We start from the raw sequence: 24338 nt of genomic DNA on the forward strand, positions 1-24338 counted from the left end.
CACCCTTTAGGGTGGGTCTTCTCACGTCAATTAATCTTATCAAGAATGCTCGCACAGGCAGGCCCATAGGTAAGCCTAATCTAAATAATCCCTTACAGTCGTGCGTCAAGTTGATAATCAGTACTAAACCATTGCAATAGATATGAGCATATGGGGGCGAGGGAAGGGAGAGATATCATGTACAGGATTGGGTGGTATCTGGAGTTTCAGGCATCCATTGGGGTTCTTGAAACATATCCCTATGGACAAATGTAAATATTGGTATATTGAGATCTATTTATCATTAGCTCAGGAGATATCAAGATGTGAGGTGAGTGCTGGACTAAAAAAAAAAAAAAAAGCAACAACAGGATGTTGAGCTTCAGAGAAACAGACTCAAAGAAAGGATCAGAGGAGAGGTCTGGGGGCACCCTGGGGCTTTAGGAGACTGAGAACCGCACAGAATGTGTCTGTTCATCCAAGAGCTGGGCACATCTTCACTCAAGTGTGTTCAAACTCAATGTTAAGTAGTGATTTTATGAAACTTCAAGTGGTCAGGACTGTGGACAGAACAAAACCAGGCTGTCCCTGTCTGTTGGGAGCAGTTACCAGAGAGTGGGACAGAAATGATAGTTTTGAAATCTACAGGGCAGAGAGTGATGACACACCTCTTATTGGACTGTCTTCTAGGCTCCCACTGTGTCACAGACATGCATTTGTGACCTCATAGATTTCACTGGTTTCATGTTCATCTGCTCAGAACCTACTGTTTGGATCAGGGTACCCTTGGGTGTCATCAGCTTGATATTGGATTCTTTTTCTTCATGTTGACAGCCATATTACGAGAGAGAGAGAGAGAGAGAGAGAGAGAGAGAGAGAGAGAGAGAGAGAGAGAGAGAGCGAGAGAGAGAGCTATTTATTCTGGGTAATCTGGGTATGTAAGTGTTAGCTTTGGAGTTACTACCTCCCTAGGTTGTTTGGTATTTGGAGAGCAGAGGTCACAGTGCCATGTCCTCTCAGCAAGAGAAGATAGTTTATTCCCCATGGTCATACAAGATATTGGCAGAGAGAATTGTTGACAGTAGTCCAATATTTGTGAGGAAATAAACACATTGTCTAAAACAAGATATTCATTTTGAGAAAGACTTTAGTATTTTACTTCTTTCCTTTATCTGTAGCCATACCTAGGCACCTGGCCATCAAAATAATGGGCTGGGTTTTTTTTGTTTTTTGTTTTTCATTTTATTCTGAGTAGCTCAATTTTTTCTCCATTGTCCACTGAAGTGGGAATTTCTGGTTTTGTTGGAGACTCAGTTGTGTCAAGTGATATTTTTCTGGAACCAGTCTCATGAGAGGATGTTTTGTGAAGCAGACACATGAGAGGATGTTTTACTGAGAACAGACACGTGCGGTTTTTCTGGAAGCTGACTGGTGAAAAGGCATGTGATATTTTGCTGAAGTGGATGCTTGAGAGGACATGTGATGTTTAGAAAGAGTGTAAGTGTAACCCAGCAGACAGTGGACAGTCCTCTTGCATTGATTTGCCTTGCGCTTTTCACTGATCTTCACTTGTCATGACTTCATACACCGAAATGCACTGAAGAACTTCTGGTGGTGGTCTAGCTGTCTGCTGCTTCAGCAGACTCATGCCGATCGACTGAGCCTTATGGTTTCTTCTGAATTAAGCCTTTGCATTGCTGATTGGTGTTTGGTGTTTTGCTATTGGTGTTTGGTGTTTGGTGTTTGACTGTACTGCTGACAACAAAGATTGGAATCACCCCAAAGAACTACTAAACAGGTCCATATTCCTGCTCTCCTATTAGTTATCTTACTCCCTACCTCTGGATGGTGGGCTATAAGAGAGGTTAAAGAGCCCTTATTAAAGTAGGTTTTGAAAAATATAAGCCTACAAGACATGAGCTAGGCAAAATGTTATCAAGGTAAACCAGCTTATTACGCAAGGTTCGTGACAAGTTACTGGAAGTATGTTAGTGGATTATTATAAAATAACATTATTTCACAAATTATATGGAAGTCAACTTTTTACCATATCCCCATAGCTGCATAATTCTTTGTTCTCACGCCAGTATTCTGTGTTTCAGGTTTCCTTCTCAGGAAAAAGAAGTTGAGTCTTCATTGGCTTGTGCAGTGCAGCCCAGCATTTCCACTAAAGCAAGTCAAGGGTGTCCACTCACTCCACTCACTCAGTATAGTACTTACAGCCTTCACTAAAGCAGAAAGATAAGTGAAAGGAATTGAGGAGCCACAAACAGAAAAGAAAGAAATCAGAGCATCTTCATTTGCAAACAATATGATTTCATAAAAGACCATAAATACTCCACCAAAAAAACATATACAGATGATAAATACTTTCAGCAAAGTAGCAGAATGCAAAATTAAAACACAAAATGGCAGCCTTCCTATATACAAGTGATAAATATATGAAGAATGAAAGCTACCACTCTTTATAGTAGTCTTAAAAATTATCTTGGAATAACTCTAACCAAGCCAGTGAAAGACCTGGACTGACCTTACTGTTTCCCCCTCTGCCTGTCCATCAAAATCCTAAGCAAGGAAGCCAGAATCATCCATTCAAGATGGCGTTAGTAAGAAACAGTAACCCAGATATTCTGTTCTCTATGGACTTTTGTCGTTGTCCCAGCACATAGCCACACACCAGGTTCTCCCCAGCACTGGCTATTAACCTGAATGTATGCTTGGGCTAGAGGGGTTATTTCTGGACTTAAAGGTCCATTCAGAGCTGCAAAACAAAATGTTCTAGGTAATTCAACAACTATGACATTTCCAGAGTGAATAAATCTAGCTACAGTAGACTCAGTGTTGGAAAGGCTGATTCAAAGATTGCCCTGTACCTCAGGGGCTGAGTTTCTTCGGGCTCAGTTTTCATGCCTTTTATATTGACAGTACTACCTCTTAATCTTTACTCTGCAGGTGCAACAAATGGTCAGCAGGGTCCACATTTCAGGAAAGATGAGAAAAGACGAAGAAGCAGAATAGTTTAGTGGTTAAACACACAGTCTTTAGATCTGTTGGGACCTTGATTCTACTACTCAACATATGTGTGACTTGACTTTTTAAATCACCAGTAAATCTGAGTGGTACAACAGCTGGACTAACTCCATTGACTGTGGGATGCACATGAGCCAACAGTTGAAAAAGAGATTTCCTTCCTTCATTCTCTCAGGGTGTTGGTTCTTATCAGGAATTCTCTTCAAATTTTTACAGCTTTGCTGTTGAGGCTCTTTTGAATTAGATGTGTCTCTATGATGGGGGTCCAGTGTTTTGGTGTTCTGTGGGATAGATGTTAGAGACAGTCATAATAGGATCACATGGGTTGCCTGTTTCATTTCTCCAGCAAAGACTTGCCAGATATGTGCATATTTATTTCCCTTATCTCTATTATTATTGTTCCAGATGATGAACTGACTCTATTAGCTCTCAAGAGTCTCACTTTCTTTATGCATATCTTTTCTTTATTGGTAGGAAACAAAGTATGTAAACTACATTTCCCAGAGTTCTTTGCCTATTTCTTCCTGACAATTTTGGCCAATGAGAAGCTTTGCAGGGGATTAGAGAGTGAGAATAGCTTTTCCCCTCCTACTCTTGGGGTGTCTCTAGCTCTGCTGCTGTAGCAGCAGCTAAGTGTGACAATTAATCATGGGTGAGAGCAATGCCATCTTTCTCATTCGCTTTCACATTCACATCCTGCTATGGTTTCCTTTAGGATAACATCGCTTCCCTTGTAATCTTTAACTAATCATTTGTATGGATTTATCTGTATTAAAAATATTTAGACTGGTTTTCCCTTCTATGAATATTGAACAATACAGTCACATATGACTTCATGACTGATAGAAAAAAATCATTAAAGAAGATTAAACCATTCTTTAGTAAATTTAGATGGTCAATGTATTTTGGACCTATAGACATATGGGAACATACATAGACAAGTGAACAAATGTTGAAGAATAAAATGAAGGAATGTTTTAGGTATAGTTTATTAATCTAATGCTGAATAAGTTGCTCTACATAACATTCTCAAACTTGTTTAAACAAAAAACTAATTTATTATTTATCAATGTTTCTCTGGGTAAAGAATTTGAAAGCAGCTTGACTGGGTAGCTTGGCACAGGCATCCATAAAGTAGTGAAGCAGTTAGAGGTAAGCTGAGTCTGTGGGCATCTGAGATTCTGATAGAGGCTGGAAAAGCTAGCCTTTGAAGCCACTCACATGTCTGGCACGCCAGTGCTGGCTGCTGGCAGAAGGCCTCAGTTCCTTCCTCTGTGGATTTCTTCCAAGAGTTTTTTAAGTGTTCTCATGGCAGGCTAATTGGCTTACCTCTAAAGAAAGCAACCTACGTGATTGAGAAGGAAGCTGAAACACCTTCTGTGACCTTGTCTTGGAAGCCACTCATTGTAGCTTCAGTTGTCTTCTACTGTATTGGTCACGTATACATAATGAATATATCTCTGATACACAATGAAAAATAGCTACACTGGGTAAAGGAGACAATGTCAGCTCAAAGAGGGCCAGGGAATTCAATATGGCTGCATTGCATGAAGAAGGCTGTGCATGGAGAAGAGGCTGGTTAGAGGAGATGACACTAAATCCTGGTGAGTCTTGAGCTCTATACAGGGAGTGGAAAGCACTCAGCAATGATTTAGCCAAGGGGAGAGAGAGAAGATGTTTGAGGAGAGAGACAGCATTATCATACACATGCAAAAAAAAAAAAAAAAAAGAGGGGGCAATAAGTAGGAGGCACTAAGTTTAGTGAGTATCTCTGGTTGAAGAAATGATGACTATTTAAAAATGATTACTATTTTAGATCATCTCCAGTTTCCAATCTTGTGTGTGTGTGTGTGTGTGTGTGTGTGTGTGTGTGTGTGTGTGCATATGTCTGTGCATGTGTGTGTGTGTTTGCTTTTGGTAACAATTTTTAAACAGAACACATGAAGTTGTTTTTAAAGGATAAGACACAAATGTGGCAGAGAAGAGGCTAGTGAAAGCGGTGTCTAGAGAACTCGGTTCTGGAGGCTAAAGGGGGTCAGCAGAGGAGTGTTGTCCTTTAATGGTGGCTTGTGGCATCCAAAACTCCTGATGAATTATTTTATGTTATGAAATATTATGAGGTGGGACCCTTATGAGATATTTAGAGATACATAGCCTTAGTGGACTCGTGGATTGATATATCTTGGGAGAGTGTCTGTTTTTACAACTCTAGTGTGATCCCTGTCTCATCCTATATGTGATGTGACGTGCACTTTGAGACTCTTATCAGCAATAAGGCCATCCCCAGATATAGGGTCTTGATCCTGAACCAGAACAATGGGAAAAAAGAAACTTTCCTCTCTAATTTATTAGCAACAGAAATGGACTCAAATGGTATGGAAGAAGATGTTACTGATGTATTCTGAATGCACATTATCTGGGGTTTTTTTTGTGTATATTCATAAAGCTATCAATATTGAAATCCTAATTTTCTTAAAATCAAGAAATATCTCTCACTTTCAGATATCCCCAAAATACATAACACTTTACCTGTCTGTCACAGATGTTTATTGAGTAAATCATCTTCCCTAACATCTCACATAGATGTAGTCACACATGCTACTATTTTTATTCATCTATATGTAGACACACACACTTCTTCCAAGAGTTGTATACATGCTAAATTTGTGCTCTACTATTCATCTGTATCTCTGTACCTAAGTCTTCCTATCTTACTTGCTATACCTCTGTGGCTGCTGTTCCTGGGACATGATAGGGAACAAGATGAGCAACATCATGCTTTGGATCCTAAATTATCCCAAAAGATCATATGCTAAAGTTTTGGTCCGTAACTTTGGAAAATGATGGAACCCTGAAGAGGTGGAGCACAGTTGGGGAAAATTAGGTCACCATAACCAGGCCACTGAAATGGGACCTCACCTTCTTTCTTTCTTTTCTTTGTTTTCCTGACCCGTGATGTAGGCAGACTTCCATGCCATGTTCTCCTACCATGATGCACTGAGCCCTCATGGGCCCAAAATAATGAGACAAGTGGCAATGGGCTGAAGCCTCTGTAACAAGAACTTTTTCTTCTTTTCAGTTGGTTTTTTTTTTTCAGGTGTTCTGTTAGCGACAGAGAGAAGACTAGTGTAGACATAGAAGGAAGAACACATGGAGGATAGAACTCATAACAGGGATCACAGTCTACCAGATGGGAGCCAAGATCCAAAAGAAACAGTCAGGGAGAACACTACATCTGCATGTATGTGCACATATAAGTCTATGTGCTTCTGGGTATCCTAGAAAATGTTTAAAGTAAGGAATACATGATTGTACTATCTTTGTGACTCTATACATGTACACCTTAGGTTTGAATTTATAGTATGATCTGAAGATAAGTCTTTCGGCCAAGAACAAGTCATTTGTTTTCTGTTATAGTGCCCAGGGGCTGGTCAGAAGTAGAACAAGAAGTGGAAGAGTGGAAAATAAACTAATATGGCAGAAGTTTTGCCAACACTACATTGTAAAAGGTGGAAGGGTTGTGTGTCACAGATGTGCCTACCAGTTCATAAGGTGGATGTTAACTTTGGAGAGACCCGGTTGACACCTAGTTGCAAGTCTTCACCCTCCACACTGGTTGATGGATGAGCCTCTAGTATACACTTCCAAGTGACCTAGTTTGAAGAATTTGTGTTTGGAGAAAGCTAAATGAGCCATTTGCCTTGAGATTTCTCTCTGTACTAAAGGGAGATCACAACTCAGTGTATACATCAGGTGACGGCTGGATGAGCTGACCAAAGGACCATGAGGGTCCCTCAGCTATTTTTCACAGTCACTTACATAAGCTTGTTGACCCTTCAAGGACGTGGAGAGACATAGCAGGCTGGGTCTGAGGTATCCATTCAAGTCTTCAGTGAATCTGGAGTTAATGGCCCCTGTCTGCCACTGTTTCCCAGAATTATCTAGGATCAGTTACCATATGTTTCTCTTTGTCCTGTTTACTGGGTTAGGACTATTTTAACAGCTTACTCTTGATGCAGCAGAGATTACTAACAACTGTATAAATGTGCTTTTTTTCCTGTATTTATTTCTTCTTAGGATGCCCATAGCAAGTGATTCACTCCAGATATTCTGTTAGAAGTGGAACCTGCTTCCTTATGTCTTCTGGGTAAAGTACAGAGTTGGTAATGCTACCGCAAGGCAAATCAGTCCAAAGTACATGAGGTTCCCCCCATCCCCACCTGTGATAAGTATGTGGCTTTATCAAGAGAATTAGAACCTGGTGGTATACTTCAAGAACGCATGGACCCAAGCGATGAACTTTTCTTGTCTGGGAAGGGCTATGTAGATGATGGAGCCAAAGAACCTTCTAGCATGTTCATTGAGTTACTAGCAGGAAAGGAGAGGAACAGGAGGCCTTGCAACTGGTAGAGGTTGAAAAGGAGACAAACACGCAACAATCTCTGTGCTGAGGCACACGGGCAGGCAATAGCACAGCCATTTCCTTACTGTCCTAAAGAAACCTATTCTCTGATGTCCCCTCTGTCCTCCTCATAGGCTGCCACCTGAACTGCCACAAAAGTGAGTCATCCACCTCCTCTAAACACACTTGTGCATGAAGGGTAGCCCTGAGAAAAATCTATAGCATGCTTAAGTTCTGAAGGGCCTGGATTTTCTGGGTAAGAGGTACTTTCTCAACTATATCAGTACAATGCCATTTAGGACTGTAGCATCATTCCGCTCACAGCTATAACCAAACACACAGTAAATTAAACAACACCTTGTTAGCTGATATTAAGTCCTATAGGTTGAAAGTCTGAGGTATGCTGAAGTTTACTGGGCTGAACTCACTGGACCACATTTTCTTTTCTTTTTTTCCCTGGAAGCCATCTCGACTTTCTTGGCCAATAGATTCTCTCCTCCAATTTCAAAGACAAAAGTGTCTAAGCTCTCCCATCCACTTCTCTGTCCTATTCTGCCTCCCTCTTGGGACTCAAGAACCTTGTAATTACACTGATCCCCGGGACAATACAGGGAAGTGCCCTCATTTTATGGGCGGGCCCATTAGCAACCTATTCCATCTGCAATCCTAATTCTCTTTTGCCAGCAACTATGAAACTCACTAGTTCTGGAGATTAACTAGGAAACAGATGGACATCCTAGTCTGATCTTTTACTCTCCTACCAGGGGAATTAAATTTTCTTTGTTGCTGTTTTCCTTTTACTTATGTTAACTCTTTTGGTGCAGCAAGTAACAAAGCAAGCAAAGTGACTTGATGCCCTACAAATGACTCCTGAAACAGATTAGGGCTTTTGAGTTCAGCTTCCTCTTCAGATACCTGCTGACCTTGGGATAATTATTAGCCTCTCTCTAAACCCGGGTTTCTCATCTGTAAAATGGGCACGATACAATTCATTTACTGTGACTACCAAAGAAATGCAAACCTTTTGGCCTGATTACTGACATGTAGAAAGTGCTCCGTGAACATTGGTTTTATTTATTTTTTAACTTAGGCAAGAGTAAGTGGGGAGGGGTCAGGGGAGGTGAAGGATGGAGATTTCTCTGTAAATGAACTCCCCGCAGAAGGTCCAGTCCTCCTGGTTGCTCACTGTGGTTTGGATCCCGACCCACAGGTCCGTTGAGGACAAGAAAGATGGAGCCTTCAGTTTCCTGATCTTTGCACTATGTCACTGTGCCTTTGCTGTGCCACCTCCTTTGCTTGCCACTGCTGTTGCCAGGCCAGGGAGTCACAGCCTTGGCAGCCAAGCTCCAGGTGAGAGCCAGGCAGAGGGGAGGGGAGGGGAGTGTTCTGGGGGACATCACCCATAAGCAGAAGGCTTTACTCCAAGGGTCTTGTCCAGGGTTTCTATGGAGAAGTTCATAGTGGAGTACACAGCTTGGGGGTAGATCTGCAGCTAGAGGGCTTAAAGCTGTAGGACTACAGAGAGAAAAACTGTCCCCTACAAATTAAAAGGCAGAGTGAGGTTGTCCAGGGAGGATACTTTGAAGAATTCTGAGAGTCCTATCAGATAAAGCCTAAATCAAACAGGAAGAAGTTAAATCAAGAACTAGCACTATGGGCAGGTTGCCTCCAGCAAGTACAATCCCAACACACACACATCCCAACACACACACACACACACACACACACACACACCCCTCACTAGCACTACTTTGCTTAGGTTGTTTGCTTTGGGAAGTGGGACCAGATCCAGATGGCATTACAAATTGCCCCACATCCTGGCTTAGGCACTTGAAGAGGCTTGGGGTATGGGGAAGGGGACAGGTTGAGGCTCTTATTTTGAGCCCTGCAGTTGGTGAACTCATTGATTCCCTCCCTTCTACTCTGTGGCTACCACTGTTTCTATGCAAGAGGCTAGGGAGGAGGGAGATGAGCAAGTGGACTGTGGACCCCCCCCCTGGTAGGTGTTAGGGAGTAAGGGGAAGTGGGGCCCTTGATCTTTCCCTGGAGGGCCCATGGACTTAGAGTGCTGTTTCAGAAACTGCCTTTCACCCCCAGCCCCAACCAGAGTAGGAGGGCATGACCAGAGCAGGGAGACTGGCTTAGGGCACAGTGGGTGTGAAAGGTCACAGGGGATCTTGGAGGACCTTCCCAGAAGCCTCTGCAGCGATTTGAGGATCCTTTGGGAAAGGAGGAAATTCTTCGTCTGGTTTCCAGGAGACCTGAGTCCAAAACTGTAGGTTTGGCAGTGATGAGCAGTTGAAGAGCAGCAGGCCCCTAAACTATAAACATCGGAAGTGAAAATTCTTTTTAATCGCAATGAATGAAAAGCTCTCTGGATCCCCTGGAAGTAAGTCTGTGGGGGCCCTTGTAACATTTGCTTCCCTGAAGGTCCCTTGTGAAAGGGAAGGGTTTAACCCCGGGCCTCCTTTCTCTGAGGCGGGCTTTATCTCTCCGGATCTATCTAATTCCCCCTCAGCACCCACTTATTTCACAAATCACCCTACCCCCCACCCTGCTACTCCTACTTTCTGGATCTGTCTTCCCCACCTTTCGTTGTGTTCCCATTTTCCACGCTGGTGTCTTTCTCAAGCCTGCCCCCTTCCAGTTCGTTCTCCCTTCCTCCACCTCCTGACTGAGGCTAGGACTTCTGAAATGTTCTTCCCCACATTTTCACAAGTAGTTGATGATAGCATATTTTGAATCTACTTTGCCTAGGATGGTGTGAAGGAAGCCCTCTTCGGCGCCAGTTCGAGAGCCAACCAGGATGCTCCAAGGTCAGGTATGGAAGAGGTAGGTGTGCTGAACTTGGTGCCCACGACGCCCGCCCACTTTACCACAGCCTTAGGATACACACACCCTGATTATACCCTCACCCAGAACTAGTAACCGGGACTTCTGCGACGCCACTTAAAAACAGTAACATCACAACCAACATATGTCCTCACGATTAAACAGCACCTGATAGCTGGAGCCGGCATGACAATCATCTAAACAATCCCAAACAAAAGAAAGGTTCGGTAAGGAGCCAAATCCAAAAGCCTGAGTTTCGAAGACTCGCCTTAAATTCCTGGAGATCTCTCCTAGTGCAAGTGAGCGAGTGTGGTCCTTTGATCCGGTAAGGTAGCTTCAAATAGTAAGCCTGTCTTCGAGGGAACCCCTTAGGATAAGTGTGCACGGGAGGCAATAGTGTTGGAGGAGCCTTGCATCCAGAGGAGTTCCACCTGGAGAGCAGTTGGAACCTCACTCTGAGCAAGGAGTTCCAGAGAAGGAACCCTGTTGTGTGAACAAATCAGCCTGCCTCATCCCGCCCTCTGGTCCCTTCTGTCTCCCCCCACCCCCCAACAGCCTACTTGGTTTTCTAGGAGGTGGATCTAGCGGGAATCTCTCTTCGGGGAGGGGTGTGTGTGGGGGGGGGGGTTGGGGGGAGCCCCAGTCCTCCTTTACCTCCAAAGCCTGCAGAGAAGGCGGTGCGGGCTTCGTTTCCAAAAGCTAGGGGCATGTAGGCACTGGATCGTCCCTAATTCACAAAATATTATGGAAAAACAAAACAAAACAAAAAAACAGAATCGGATGAAACCCTTTTTCCCCTCTCTTCTTGTACCCTCTCCCTATTGAAAAGATTGATATATTTGAGACAAGCTTCGATGTTTTCATCTTTTAATGCTGGCCATTGTGCTTTGGCTGGTCAGCTGTATACTTAGACTTCTGGAAAATACCATCTGAATGAAATGAACAAATCCCACGGGTTTCCAAAATAATGAGCGACCCGGAGCAGCGAGATCTCCTTTGGTTTGGGCTGAAATCCAGCTCCAGGGAGGAGGAGGTGTTGGGGGCTGGGAGCGGGTGGAACAGTTCCCTAGAGTGGCCCTGCGCGGCGCGTGCGTGAACCAGAGCCCGTAATGTATGCTGCCATTAAGAATCCATGCAGCTTTCAGAGCTCGGGGCGCAAGGACGCATGTGTTGCTGGAATTCAATCCGTGGGGGGAATGCAGATTGGGCTGCGACCCACTGGGTTTGATTTATGAACGGTTACACTAGCGATTGTTTACACATTGCATTTCAGAGTCCCGGCACACCCTCCCCGCCGCGGGCGACGGGGCTGCTGGGTGTGGGAGCCTGTTTCAGCGCCGGAATCAGCCTTCATCCTTCTTCCACCCCTCCGTGTACCCTGGGGAACACCCACAAACTCCCTCCCAACCCTACCTTCAGCGAAATCAGATTTTGATTTCAATGAATCCAAGAGCTTATGTGTAGTTCTCCGTCCCCCACAGCCTACACCATGACTGCAGACCCAGGACCTGGGTCTGGACTGCGCCTATTTACTTATTTGTGAGGCCATGAGGAGCCTATAAATAGGAAAGAAGGGGGCAGATCGAATGGCAGATCAATAGGCCCCGTCTTCTCGCCATTTCAGTTGTGCTGTCTTATTAATTATGAAAGGATTCGCCCGATCCTCGCCTCTGCCCCTCTGAGGAGCCCTTAATGGCGGTTCCTTTGCAGGCTACCTCTAGTCACCACAGAGGAAGCTGCGTGTGGTTGTTAGGGCCCAGCCCAAGGAACCGTGGTTAGGGCTCAGGCCCACCTGGTGCCTGGGCAGCCGGCTGACCACCGGCAATGTATCTGTGTGTGCAAGACCGGTCCTCCAGTGCATGTAGTAAAGGCCTTGCTCTTAATTTGAAAACGACCTCCCCCACCTCCCCAGTATAAGCAGAATGTAGGAGACATGGCCAAGTGTCCCTAATTAAGGTTCCCATGAAGTCAGCAGGGTCATCCAGACAGTTTGGTGAGCAGGTGAATTTATCACCTGTCACCGTGTGTTCCCCCAAGAATTCTGGAACCTCGGCGGAGGAAACAAAACGACACCCCATTTCAAACAATAACTTTTATTTTATACTTCTCTATACTTTGTAGCAAATTTTTGCTGAATTTAATTTATAATAAACTTTTTAAATTACATCTCTCTCTTTTTTTAAAATCAAGGCTCTTTTATGTCAAAATCTTTTTTTTTAAATTCTATTTTAGATTTAACATTGATTACCCCCTTGTGATCTATACCGTTGGATATTCAGGTATTACTGTATGTGTAACAGCTAAAACAAGAGAGGAAGGAAAATAAAGGCAGTGGACCTGAACGAGGGGCATCGACAATAGCAGGTGAAACCGGCCCCTCATGACCATAGCAGCATCTCTTATGACAACCTATCCCACTATACCCAACCTCTTTCTCTCTCTCTGTCTTATCCTTAAAAAAATGCTAAGCCCACACTCTTGTGTTTTCGCTTTTCTGGAGGAGAAATGTGCAGTGGAAATGATCAAAACAAGGTACTGTGGAAGAAAGACGTGAGCATGATTATTCACCGGCTGATTCCCACGTGGACACCACTCTTGAAGTCATTCCCCTGGCCTTCTCCTTTTCCCTCTCGCTTTCCCATTAGGAGGAGCCCATCATTCTTCATGTTATCAACATGATTAATATAGTAGGTGGCCCAGGGCCATTCCTGAGATTCTTTTGCCAAAATAAAATAAAATAAAATAAAAATTTAAAAATGGGGGTGAGTTTGCCGTTTTCTTATTTTTCTGTGAAGACGGACTAAAAGGTGAGGTCCGATTTTGGCTGTGCTCGCTCGCTCACTGATCGGTAACATTTGGCAAATAAAACACAAGGAATCAAACACAATTAAAAAGAAGAAAAAAAAAAGAAGAAGAAAAAGAGAGAAACAGGATTTCCCACAATCCCATATGAGTGTTTTCAACATCACAGAGAATCACAACGTCCTCAGAGAACGAATGGCTATTCCTCTCGATTTCCGGGAGCATGGTGTGAGTGTGGGTGAGTGAGCGGAGGGGGAGGGGGGGACCCGGTCCCGCGCTCAGAAGGAAAACCAGGTCGCTAAAGCTGCCGAGAGAGACACCAGGAGCACGGAAAGCGCCGGGAGCAGGGACCCCGCCGCCCCGTTGCTGCTGCCGCAGAGTTCGAATAAGCTGCCTTGGATGTTGAGGTTTTTCGATTCTTTTCTCAGTTTATCCCACATATCTTTCGCCCCTTCCTGGCAATCCGTAAGAGCTGTGACCGTGCAGCTGTGGAAATCCTCCCAGTATCTGGGGAGGAACAGAACAAAACAGAAGGAGTAGCATCACTTTGGGTGCGGGAGGACCCTAGGTCTGCGCCCCGGGTGACTGCGTCCTTTCTAACCTTCCGAGCATCTTCTCCCTACTCTCCCCCCTGGGTCCCAGAGACCTGTTCTGAACTAAGTAATGTCCTGTCTGATCTTTGGTTCATCCCAGAAACCTGGTCCCAGGGTGTGTGAGCCTCTCTTTCTCCCCTCAGATTTTCCTAGCCCGGTGCCAAGAGAGGACCTGACAGCCAGGAGCGGGGTCGCACCCGCTGCGTGGCGCTGGCACTGTGGCCTGCGCCAACAGATTGCTCACCCTCCTCCGGGAAAGCTAAGAAAACAGCACTAAGCCTTGCAAGCTGCGGCCCATTAATGCCTCTTAGCTAGCAAGATGGGCGACTTGCTCTGAGCCAGGCCCTCCCCCTCCCTGGCTTCTCACATTCTCCTCCCCCTCGCCCCTTCTGTTTCCCTCCTCTCCGCGCCGCGGTCCTCTCGCCTTCGCTTTGCTTCTCTCCCTCCACCCAGCCCCCACACCTTCCTTTTGTTTCCAGTTTCTCTTCACCCTCCCCACTTTTCTTTTCCCCTACCCTCCGTTTCCCCCTCTTCCTTTCCTCGTTTCCCCCACTTGCTTCGGGTCGTCCCAGGCCACCCCGCCTTTCAACCGTCCTAGCGCTCCAAAGGCGTCGGGAGCCCCCGCCTCCTCGCCTCTCCTCTCGGTTCCCTGGTCGGTCGGTGAGTGTTAAGTGCCTGGTCACCTAAGCGGGCTCTTGAGCCTCCTCCAGCTCTTGCAAACACCCATGCTCCTGGTCTGCGAGCTGGGTGCTCCCTGTAACTTCCTCTCTAGCCTTCTACATAGGTTTGAAACTCAGGAGCTTCTCTCCTACCTCCTCCAGGTTGTAGCACCCATTTCTCTAGAGTGGGCAAGTTGGCCACCTATGCAGGTCCCCCTGGCGCAGGGCTTGCGATCCCCCTACCTCTGGTCAGTTCCCGAACCATCTCAAGTAACTCAGCACCCCCCAACCTCAACCCCCGACCCCCTTCCCGACTACACACACACACACACACACACACACACACACACACACACCTCCGCTCAGATTCAGCCCCGCCCCCACAACCTTCATCCAACCTTCTCTCTCTCTCTCTCTCTCTCTCTCTCTCTCTCTCTCTCTCTCTCTCTCTCTCTCTCTCTCTCTCTCTCTCTCTTATTGTCCCACCTTTCTTCTGGAAACCTAAAATAGATTCCCGAAACTAAATATAATCCCACGGCGTGATCGATTCCTAAGGCGCTGTCTCCTTTCGGAGCTGGGTCGATCAGCGCGTCTGGTAACTCAGGTCTGGTTCCCACTTCGCCCGGACCCTGAGATTAGGGTCAGCAGCCACTCTTAGCAGTGTGGATGGTTTTATGGTTTGCTTGTTTTTGTTTTGTTTTGTTTGCTTGCTTTTTTCTCAGCTCTTTCCTTTTTTGTTCACCGCGGGACTGTAAGCTTGTTGAAGGCAAGCTTAGCCTTTGCTTCCACTTCTAACTTGGCTTCTGTCCCATTGCGGAGTTGTAAACGCTAGTTGGAGTTCCTGGAACCCGGGCTGTCTTCTAGTTGACTTTCCCCATTCTCTGAGTTATTAGGGCTCTGGGACCTGGGCACAGGGACTTTCCGTTTCCATAATTTATAACAAATACCAACATATACAGTCCCTTCAAGGCCCGAGGACAACTCCTCCGCAGAACTCCAAAGTATATCGCACCTGGGAAGCCAATGACACAAAAACTGCTCCTTTCTTTAGGTATCCCAGATAGGAACAGAGCACTTCTGAAGTGGGGGTCTGAAAGTTGAAAATCCACCCTGGGCTTGGAAAGGTGGACTTCACCCACTTGCTGAGCACTTTTAACTTAGAGGGGTCTGCATCCCACTGCCTGCAACCTCAGGGACCCTACCTTACCTTCTCTTTCTTATGCTTTCCAGGACCCTAGTCTTGCTAAAATATATATATATTAAAAACAGCGAGGAATATACCACTGTTTTATTATAGCACTGTACCAGCCACTTACTTCTTGGAGTTTCTAGTAGGTACTGAGGTGTTTAGGAAAGTTTATAGCAAGATGTACACCCCCCCCATCTGATCATAACTTAAATGAATATCCCTCTTTCTTATTTAGGAAGAGAGGAGCCGCATATGCACAAAACATGACATGGAAAATGGGCACTTCAACCTCTGGGAACAAAGACTCCTTCCTGCTTTGGCTTTACTGCAAGGGCATTTTATGGGAATGGTTGAATATAGCTGTTTTTTTGTTTGTTTGTTTGTTTGTTTGTTTTTTGTTTTTCCCCAAAAGGAAAACAAAATGTATGTTGCAGGAGATGGGAACATTTCTAAGACCTGCAGCAGCTAGGATGCGGAGGTCCATTTGGGGGCTTTCCTTGTCACCTCACCTACTGCCAGCTGTGGGCCTTCTAGTCTACTACTGAGAAAACACTACCCAGTCTGGCACTGAAGGCCTCTTCTCTCTGGGATCTGTAGTTTCCCCTGTCTGTTGAGATAGTAGATATGGGAAGGGGAGGGGGGCGGGAGCAAGGAGGTTGGCTACTCAAAACCTGAGAATGGACTAGCAAAGCCTTGCCAATGCCGTCCAAGCCCCCAAATCACTGACACACAATATGGTTTCAGACTTTCTCTAAGAAACAGGGAGACCCTCCCTCCCTTCCTGAACGTGGCCTCTATTTTGGTCTGTTTTGGAGGGGCTTTGCCTTTAACTAAATGTAGCATCACCCCAATTCTCCTTAAACCAGAATCAACTGTTCAAGAGTCCTAGGCAGGCTGCCCACTCACAAGAAGAAAGATTGGAGATTATCTCAAAGGAAAGATTTTTGTGGAGCAAGAAACTGCTAAACTGCCACTTTTCCTGGGTCCAAGCCTGTCCTGGTGCAGGCCTGTAAGGGTGGAAAGCTTATGGTAGTGGAAGATTCTCTTTCTTAGCCTTCCTCAGGCCACCGAATCCCCTTAGATAGTGCAGACTTTAAACCAGGGAACTGAGCCTGAGGGCAGCCTTGGCCAGCAGGCAGAAAGGCACAGATGCCAACCAGCAGAATATTGAGCAAATGGGGCTGGGGGTCGAGAGGGGAGGAGGTGGGGGTGGGAGGAGAACGAGGACAGAAGATGAGGGTGGGGAGTGAGTGGCATGTACTCTGACCTCAGCAGAGCCAGCAGAAGGGAAACCCAGGGTCAGAGAGGACACTTACGTGCACACGGTCTTGATGTTCGTCTTGTCGTCCAGGCCCTGCGGGTAGTTGGCCATGCTGTCGCCCAGCTTGAGCAAACAGTCTGAAAAGCCCTTAAAGACTGCATCACACTTGCCCGCTGCTCTCACGGCCTGCACCAGGTAAGCTGTGGGGAGGAGGGACACCAGTAAGCATCACCGCCACTCTGCCCCACTACTGACCCTAAGGCTCCTTGGCGTGGTCTCTTTTCTGATCCAGCACTGTGGCCCAGGATGACCTATTTGCATTCGGTCCACCTCTGGTGCAGATGGAGGGATCCGAGGGAGCGTGGGTGGGTGAAGAGGGATAGCAGGGAGGTGAGTCCATTTATTTTTCTCCAGCCCGCTCCCAACTGCTCTCTATTTCTTTTTCTGTTTTCCTCGCCCCCTCTTCTCACCTCCCTCATCTCCTTTATTACCCTTTTTTTCCTCACTCCCTCCTTGTCTCTCAACACTTCCTCCAGCAAAAACCCTGTCACGTCTCGCGGTGCAATCTTCCATTTTTGTGGTGGCAGAGGAGGTCTGAGAAACAGTGTGCTGGGGACGAAAACGGGCCTGGGAAAGGTGGGGAGGCTGGGGTTACGCAGCTGAACTAAGCGCCACACCCCCAGAATAGCCATCGGGTACCCGGATCTTTGCCAGGAGCTCAACAAATAATTGCTGAATGAATGAATGAATGAATGAATGGTCTTTGGAAGACCACAACGGCCAAGGGAACAGGATATTATTATTATTATTATTATTATTATTATTATTATTATTATTATTATTATTACTGTTATTTTTATTCTGATTGCCCAGCTCGGAGTCTCTTCTTTGTGAAACTCTTAGGTGAATACTTCCTCTGCACCTCTAAAGAAGGGCAATAAATGTCAAGAGACCTAGTTGGGATGAGGATTGGTCTCAGTAGCTGTGTGTGTGTGTGTGTGTGTGTGTGTGTGTGTGTGTGTGTGTGTTCCCGCGCGTGTGCGCGCGCGCCCTGTTTTCTCTTTGCTTCTCTGCATCTCTCACCTTTGCACACCCCTTTTATATCTCTGGAAACAGCTAGGTCAGACCTTTCTTCTCAAGGCTGCAGCCAGGCTGCTAGGGGCCCAGCAAGCTGCGGCCTAGAACTTTGGCTCGGACAGGGATGGGGTGGGGGCTGGAGATGGCACAATCTGTGGCAGAGGTGGTGGGGGAGAGAAGAAAAAATTTCAGGCCACACTGAGGTCTTAGCTTCCATACTCAAACCAACCAAACTCGGAGGCGGTGAATTTAAGAGCTGCTAGGTTCCGGGAAGGCCAGCGCAACTTAAACTCCATTTCTTCCCATCTAGTGGCTAACAAAAATCCCAGGGTACCCGAAGGGCTAGAGAGAGGCGCAAATCACCGCTGTAAGGGCGGGGAAGGGGAGACGGTGAATTCCAAAATGGAAGTGGGCCATGGGCTCTAGGGGGTCTGAGCTCTGGCCTCTTCTGCGTCCATCCCGGGGTGAAAACTCCCAGAAGGATAGATCACCTAGCACCCTCAGTCTCAGTCTACCTGTCTCTGAACATCAAGCTACTGCAGACTCGCGGGAAGGTGACCCAGTCAGCTGCAGACAGCCGAGAGCTGCGCTTGGCAGATTGCAGCAGGAAGAGCTAGGCGGGACTAGTGCTTTCTAATCCGGAACGGGAAGCTCTGCGGAAGGGAGCGAGGTTAACTTCCACCTTAGCTGGGGCAAACACACAACCTTCCATAGACCTATACCGATTTCACGCCGATTTTAAAAAGAAGAAAAAAACCCTTGGCACTATAATAAAAGCAAAATTTAAACACCGACACCGTGTCTTATGAATACATAAATCGTTGTTCTACTGTAGCTCGGCCACGATGAAAGAAATCGCATTAAGCTTCCTCTATAATGTATGTTACAAACATGCCTTTGCGAGAAGAAAACAAAATGCAACCTAGCCTCTCTGGCCGCAGGCCCTTCCTCACTCATTGCTCCTCCCCCTTCCCCCAAAATCAGCGTTGGATTTTAAAAGAGGGCTTGGGGCTTTCTGGAGGCGGGAAGCTTTCCTGTCACTTTATTTTTTTTCCAGGCGTTGCTGGAGCAGACCCCGCAGGGCGCATGTGTGTGAGCGTGTGTAAAATACGAATTCGGGAACAGTTCTGTGTCTAGAAATTGTGGCTTCTAGAGCTCTTGCACTGGAAAGCCGGAAGCAGTGCGCGGGACAGAGGGTGCAGGCACCACACATCGGTCGAGTTCCCAGTCCTTTCTGAACCCGGTTTCTGTAACCCCGAGACAGGCAGCCGGCCTGTCTCCTCTGCATCCCCATCCAGTGCGGTTTCCATGTTCTCATTCATTTCTTGGACCTCTCTCATTCATCCCAAACTTCCTCATTCGTTCTCCATCCTCTACTTCCCCGCCCCTCCCCAACCCCCACGCTTCTTGCCAAATGTCAGTAATTTGGGACAGCTTCTATCCATGAATTAATAAAGACTGAGGCTCCAATGGGGGGCGGGGGAGAAAGGTAGATATTTAGGAACATACATTTTAATTCCACTATGAAAATTTTGGTCATCTTCAGGCTGAGGTTCATCAAATGCATCTCTCCTGAAATTACTGTTTCATTATTTCTATTCTCATCTACTAGGAAAACAGAGTCCCCAAACATCCTCCAGGTGAAGTCCCTATCTTAAAACATTAGCTGTTTCTTAATCTATGAACATTAGTCGTCTAACTGCAAAATGCCACACTCACTTATTTCTAACACTTACAGCATTTGCTGCCCTTGGGATCTATGTCCTAGGATGGTTGCAGCTCTTTGAACTAATGTCAAAGGCACAAAACCACCAGATGCAAAGCATTAAGTCATCTCCTAAAATTAAAGGAAAAGGCAACATCCCGGTGCATGCTCCTTGCTTTGCAAAAATCCCAGTTTCTGCAAAACAATAAACAAATAAACAACCAAAAAAATCCCCCAAACAAATTCTCAAGAATATGGCAAATGCATATGGACCCCATAGAAAGAATCAGTTTTAATGCTCCGAAAGCCCCAATTTCTCTATATTTCTTATGAAGAAAAAATGTTAAGTATTTCTTCTCTTGTCCCACACAAATTCCCTGACGCACCCCTGAAATGCTGCAAGGATTTGTCTGTAAAGAACGCTCCAGCCTGGCACGAACAGTTTTCTCCATCTGCAGAATAACCACTGGGAGACTTTCTATTTTTTTCCTTTTGTCCATTCTATTAATAAGCTGCTTTAATTTCCCTTTTCAGTTACATTAATTAATGTTTCCATCCAGTATCACATAAGCGGATTCACTAGTACTTAAAACATTTGCATTTTGGATGGAAAAATATAAACTTTAAAAAAGCCTCCCAACAGTGTAGCTGAGACTCACATTCCTTAACATGAAATGGGGGGGGGGGCTAAATAAATCCATCCAATAAACCGCCACAAACAAAAATTACAAACCCACGAAAAGACAAAATGCGAACACGTTAAACCACTTTCCTGTATAAAAATAATAGAGATGCTAATCTGCCAAAAATCACAGACACACATGACCCTGAAAAAGTATATCAGTGAATATTTGGTTGATTTATCCTTCTCGGAGTAGTCTGCGGTGCCCGGAGCAAACGCTGCAGCTAAGATCTAGGGGGAGGGGCGGAGGAAGGACAAAGTTCTAAATGCTGCAGTTTGAGGGCAGCCTTAGAATATCTTTGCTTTCTGCATATAAACTTTTCAGCCCTAGCTACCTAGGCATCTTATTCCTCCCTTTACCTTTTGACCCCTCAAGATAGTATCTTGCAGTATAACAGGGGACAAATGCTACGAGCGCTCAGATCCTGTTTTAACCCCAAAGAGGGAGGAAAAAAATGGATGTGCGCTTTGGAGAAAAGGGAGAACCCCCCTTGGAAAACAGCCGGTCACACACACACACTTCCCTGCAAAAGAAATCACTTTCTTTAGGAAAACCAAACCAGAACTCCTTCCAGAGTCCCCAAGAGCTAATGCCCCGACTCAGGGAGTCTGCAGGGTTTTCTGCAACCAGCGGCAGACCCTGGCCAGCAAGTCCCCTTAGGCGCCTCTGGGGTAGGCAATCTCCGGTCGCCTACCAAGCCGTACCGGGCGGCCACTTACCTATTTGCACCGCGAGGATCAGTGAAATATATCTGCCGTTCAACTTAAGTCCCATCCTACGTTTAGTCAAACCATTTGCGACCGCAGACCTTTAAATAGTTAGTTTAGAGAACGCGGGGGAAAGCTGAAAAATAGGCATTGCCAACAAGTTCCGGGAGCGACAGAGACTTTATGCACTGGGAAGGCAGAGGGAGGAGAGAAAGAGAGGGAGCGAGGAAGAGACAGAAAGAGAGTGAGAGAGTGAGAGGCTGGGGGGGGGGGGGGAGAGCTGGGAATGGTTCACTCCATTAGGAGGGGGCGGAGGAAGTACAGCCTCACGCCCACGAGCAGGCCTGACGTGGGGGATGACACGGATTGATTTTTTTTTTTTTTTATAATATAGACACCTTGGTAGAGAATCACCATTTATAGTCATAAGACTCTGGAATTAATCAGATATCTCCAATTAATGTGCGATCTCAACGAAATCTCGCCTCTCTGTAGTGACTGATTTTCATCCCAGTGGCCACCCCCGCCTCCTCGTTCCAGGGGCCCCCAGCCCCGCCCCCTCCCTGCGCAGAATCGGGGCTCCCTCTCCTCTCCCCGCCCCGGAGACGGGGAGTCCTGGTGCGCCCACTCGATTGTTCAACCTGCTCCCTCCTTCACTGGCGCCACAACGAACCCAGACACTTCCAACCCTGCAGAGAGGTTTGGGGAGCTTTGGGCCCAGGGAGGACAGAGGGGAGAGACTCCTCCGGTCCGAATCACCCTTCTCTCGCCCTCAGTGGGGTGCAGACCCCCTCACTTGCCTACCCTAGTTTTCTCTCCAGCCCCACAGTTGAGCTCTAGGCGCAGCCTAGAGCGCGTGAGCACATAACCCGGCCCCCCAGCACACGCACACACTCACAAAAGCGCACGCCCGGGAGCGCCCCCGAGCTCGCCCGCACACTCCGCACGCGAGCGCGCGTACACACCCAGGCCCCGGGGGTTCGTTCGGCTCGCATGGGGGCCCCCAGAAATAGACTCTGCGTGCCCTCTTGTGAATGTCACTATTCGCGACGCTCACCCACCGAGGGGCATCTATACCAGGCATAGAGACACCTATTTTAGGGGGTTGGAAAGGCTGTCGGGCAAGAAGCCTAGGCTAGGGTAAATTTCGGTTTCTTGTGGTTTACAAACTCTTCGCGCTTTAGGAAATTTCCAAGGCAAGCTCTGGTGTACAACTCCTTTCTGGGGCCTCCTGAAGTCATCTGTAGGGTCACACTGACATGTTGATACACGCACCCACGTCCATCACGTACACACCCAGACCCACACACACCTGCGCTCTTTATTTTATTTTTTGATGATCCAGCACTGACTGCAGTAAAGAAATATCTCTTCAGCTGCGTTCGTGCAAGGTCCTGTAGTGGATCGTGTAAGATGGAAAAATAATCAGGGCTACTTCTTAAATGAAATTAAGTTTTGATTTTTTTTCTCCTTTTCTGCAATGCACCACACCCTCTTTCCCAGTCTGAATTCTAGCGTCTTTAATCAAATGTTGATGGCCGCATTGGCTAACTGTATTACTTGAGCCAATGAAGAGATATGCGAAAGGAGAAAAATAAAAGAGCCTTCATATTTTATAAGACTGCAGGGCGACCGCGTAAGGCTAGGTTAGTGGCAGAAATGAAAGGGGATTAGGGAGACCGGGCTTCCGTTTAATTTGCCTTTCGAAGCCCCTGCACTGGGAGCCCACACAGTCAGCCATCTGTGCACACAGACGGAGAAAGGGAGAAAAGGGTGCAAAACTGGGGTCAGGTGACGGGCGGTGGAGGGACTGAGTAGGACCGCGAGGGTCTTGAGGCAACTAGAAGCTGAAAAGCGCGCACCGAGGGGACCCAAGCTTGCAGCCCTGCAGAACTGCAGAACCAGGGCAAGCTGCCACGGCTGTAGGGGCGGAGCCACGTCCCTGCCCCTGGTGATGTCAGTGGTGGGTGGGCGGGGTAGCGGGGGCGCGCTTTCCCGGTGTCCAGGGGCCCAGTGGCGGGGCCAGGAGTTTCCTGCCCCAGTGTTCAGAGGCTCCCAGAAAAGCAGAAAAGGTGGGCGGGAAGGAGGCGGGGCGAGAAGGGTGGCGAGTGGGGGGGGGGGCGTCCCTCGGACCCTCCCCCAATGCTCTCCAATGGTAGAGAAGGGGCTGGCAAGGGGCGGGACCTCAAGGTTGGAAGCTCTTCCCCCATACTCCCTTGTCCCTTCAGGGTTCCACGCACAGGGCCACCGGTTTCCCCATCTTCCACCCACGTCCGTGGCTCTGAGCCGAGTCCTCCTGTCTCCGCTCCAAAGTCTCAGAGCCTGAGTACCCGGGAATTTACATTTCGTACCCTCAACGTCCTTGCCTTCTCCCGCTCACGCATCGGGACCTTCTAGAACATTTTCAGTGGGTGCCATGGGATCTTCCCTACTACATCCCTTCTCACTTAAAACCAGAGGCTTCAGGTGTGAGGAAGCTGCATTGAAAAACTAAATGGAGCTGAGTGAATCGTGCGCTCAAGGCGTCTGCAGTCCTGCGCGCCTGCGTAGATTCTGAACCCGCTGTTCCTTGCCACCTGGGTGCCTGCTGGTCCTTCCCTTTACACTGGCCCCCTCTACTTCCTGGCCTCCCTTCCCTGGTACAAGGCTTAAAAAAAGTGAAGCAAGAGTCTGGCAGAGGTACAGTCCATAAATAATCCGGGAGAATGAATAATTGAAAGCAGATGCTAACGATGTTTTTGTTTTTGAAATTTCTAACCTTTAAAAATCACAGGTCATTCTTCAGTCTAGGCCCAGGAAGGCTTTGTTTCTTCCTATTTTTAACCGAAGGGAAATAAAAGCCAAGATCATGGGCAAGGATGACTGAGATCACAGGGCAGTATTCATGGTTGAGGGTGGACTGGAGGTCATTTCTTTTATTAATTTGAAAAGCCTATTCATGTCATACTTAGCCCTGTCCTTCACATGACCTTGGGCATCCCTGGGAGGTTTGGGGTTTCATTCTCCCAATCTGAAAACGAAGAGGACAGGTCTATGATGCGATTTCCAGAGGATCTTCAACTCTACCTTTTTATGAATTAGAGCTTTCTTAGAATACCGTGGACATGTCTGTAAGAGGGGACGTCCAAGCCAAAGTATAATATCTAAGCAAAAAAATGTCTGTCATAGATCAACAGGGATAAAGATGGTTCCCCTTCCAATAACTAATTTTCCTAAATGCAGTACAAAACGTTTAAAAAAAAAAGAGTTCTTGGTGCTGTTTGGGTCTTCAGGCTGAACATGAGGAACACCAAATGTAGGTGTGTGTAAATGACAGGCAGGCAGAGTTCCTTTCCCTGAAACACCCAGGTTCTCTCTCAATTCAGGCTGGGCCACCACTCCAGTTTGGCTGAGCAGTTTATGAGCTGAGTTCCCTGCTC

The 24338-nt window shown here is 46.8% G+C and overlaps 1 protein-coding gene and 2 long non-coding RNA genes across 9 annotated transcripts; 2 read left to right on the plus strand and 1 right to left on the minus strand.

Annotated features, from left to right (window-relative positions):
- The first annotated feature begins 2391 nt into the window (after positions 1 to 2391).
- Gm38636 lies at positions 2392 to 10858 on the plus strand. Of its 6 annotated transcripts, none has more exons than XR_873241.3 (4): positions 2392 to 6250; positions 7087 to 8761; positions 9668 to 9800; positions 10169 to 10858. It is a non-coding gene; the product is annotated as a predicted gene, 38636 (long non-coding RNA). The 6 variants fall into 6 exon arrangements; XR_001780894.2 differs by lacking the exon at positions 2392 to 6250 and having other exon boundaries at positions 6259 to 7156; positions 7546 to 8761; XR_001780897.2 differs by lacking the exon at positions 2392 to 6250 and having other exon boundaries at positions 6261 to 8761; positions 10169 to 10243; positions 10409 to 10858.
- A 1459-nt stretch (positions 10859 to 12317) lies between these two features.
- On the minus strand, positions 12318 to 21173 carry Nrn1 (neuritin 1). Of its 2 annotated transcripts, none has more exons than NM_153529.2 (3): positions 20932 to 21173; positions 16803 to 16947; positions 12318 to 13552 (listed from the first exon to the last, which is right to left on the minus strand). In NM_153529.2, the coding sequence occupies exons 1-3, from the start codon at positions 20984 to 20986 to the stop codon at positions 13324 to 13326; spliced, it is 429 nt and encodes a 142-aa protein (NP_705757.1). In that variant the 5' UTR covers positions 20987 to 21173; the 3' UTR covers positions 12318 to 13323. The 2 variants fall into 2 exon arrangements, with proteins under 2 accessions (NP_705757.1, NP_001361683.1); NM_001374754.1 differs by lacking the exon at positions 20932 to 21173 and adding an exon at positions 17239 to 17385 and having other exon boundaries at positions 12321 to 13552.
- Gm30177 lies at positions 13551 to 18618 on the plus strand. Its single transcript, XR_382190.4, has 2 exons — positions 13551 to 14298; positions 15722 to 18618. It is a non-coding gene; the product is annotated as a predicted gene, 30177 (long non-coding RNA).
- Positions 21174 to 24338: the final 3165 nt, after the last annotated feature.

Source organism: Mus musculus, chromosome 13 (genome assembly GCF_000001635.26).
Source record: "Mus musculus strain C57BL/6J chromosome 13, GRCm38.p6 C57BL/6J".
In the NCBI taxonomy this organism is placed as follows: Eukaryota; Metazoa; Chordata; class Mammalia; order Rodentia; family Muridae; genus Mus; species Mus musculus.

Excerpts from the sequence above, each read along its gene's own strand:
- Nrn1 (NM_001374754.1), bottom strand. The coding sequence starts at position 17,320 with ATGGAAGATTGCACCGCGAGACGTGACAGGGTTTTTGCTGGAGGAAGT. Across the intron at positions 16,948-17,238 it reads AGGGAGTGAGGAAAAAAAGG|CTTACCTGGTGCAGGCCGTG; the intron begins GTAATAAAGGAG and ends TCCTCCCCACAG. Across the intron at positions 13,553-16,802 it reads AACATCAAGACCGTGTGCAC|ATACTGGGAGGATTTCCACA; the intron begins GTAAGTGTCCTC and ends GTTCCTCCCCAG.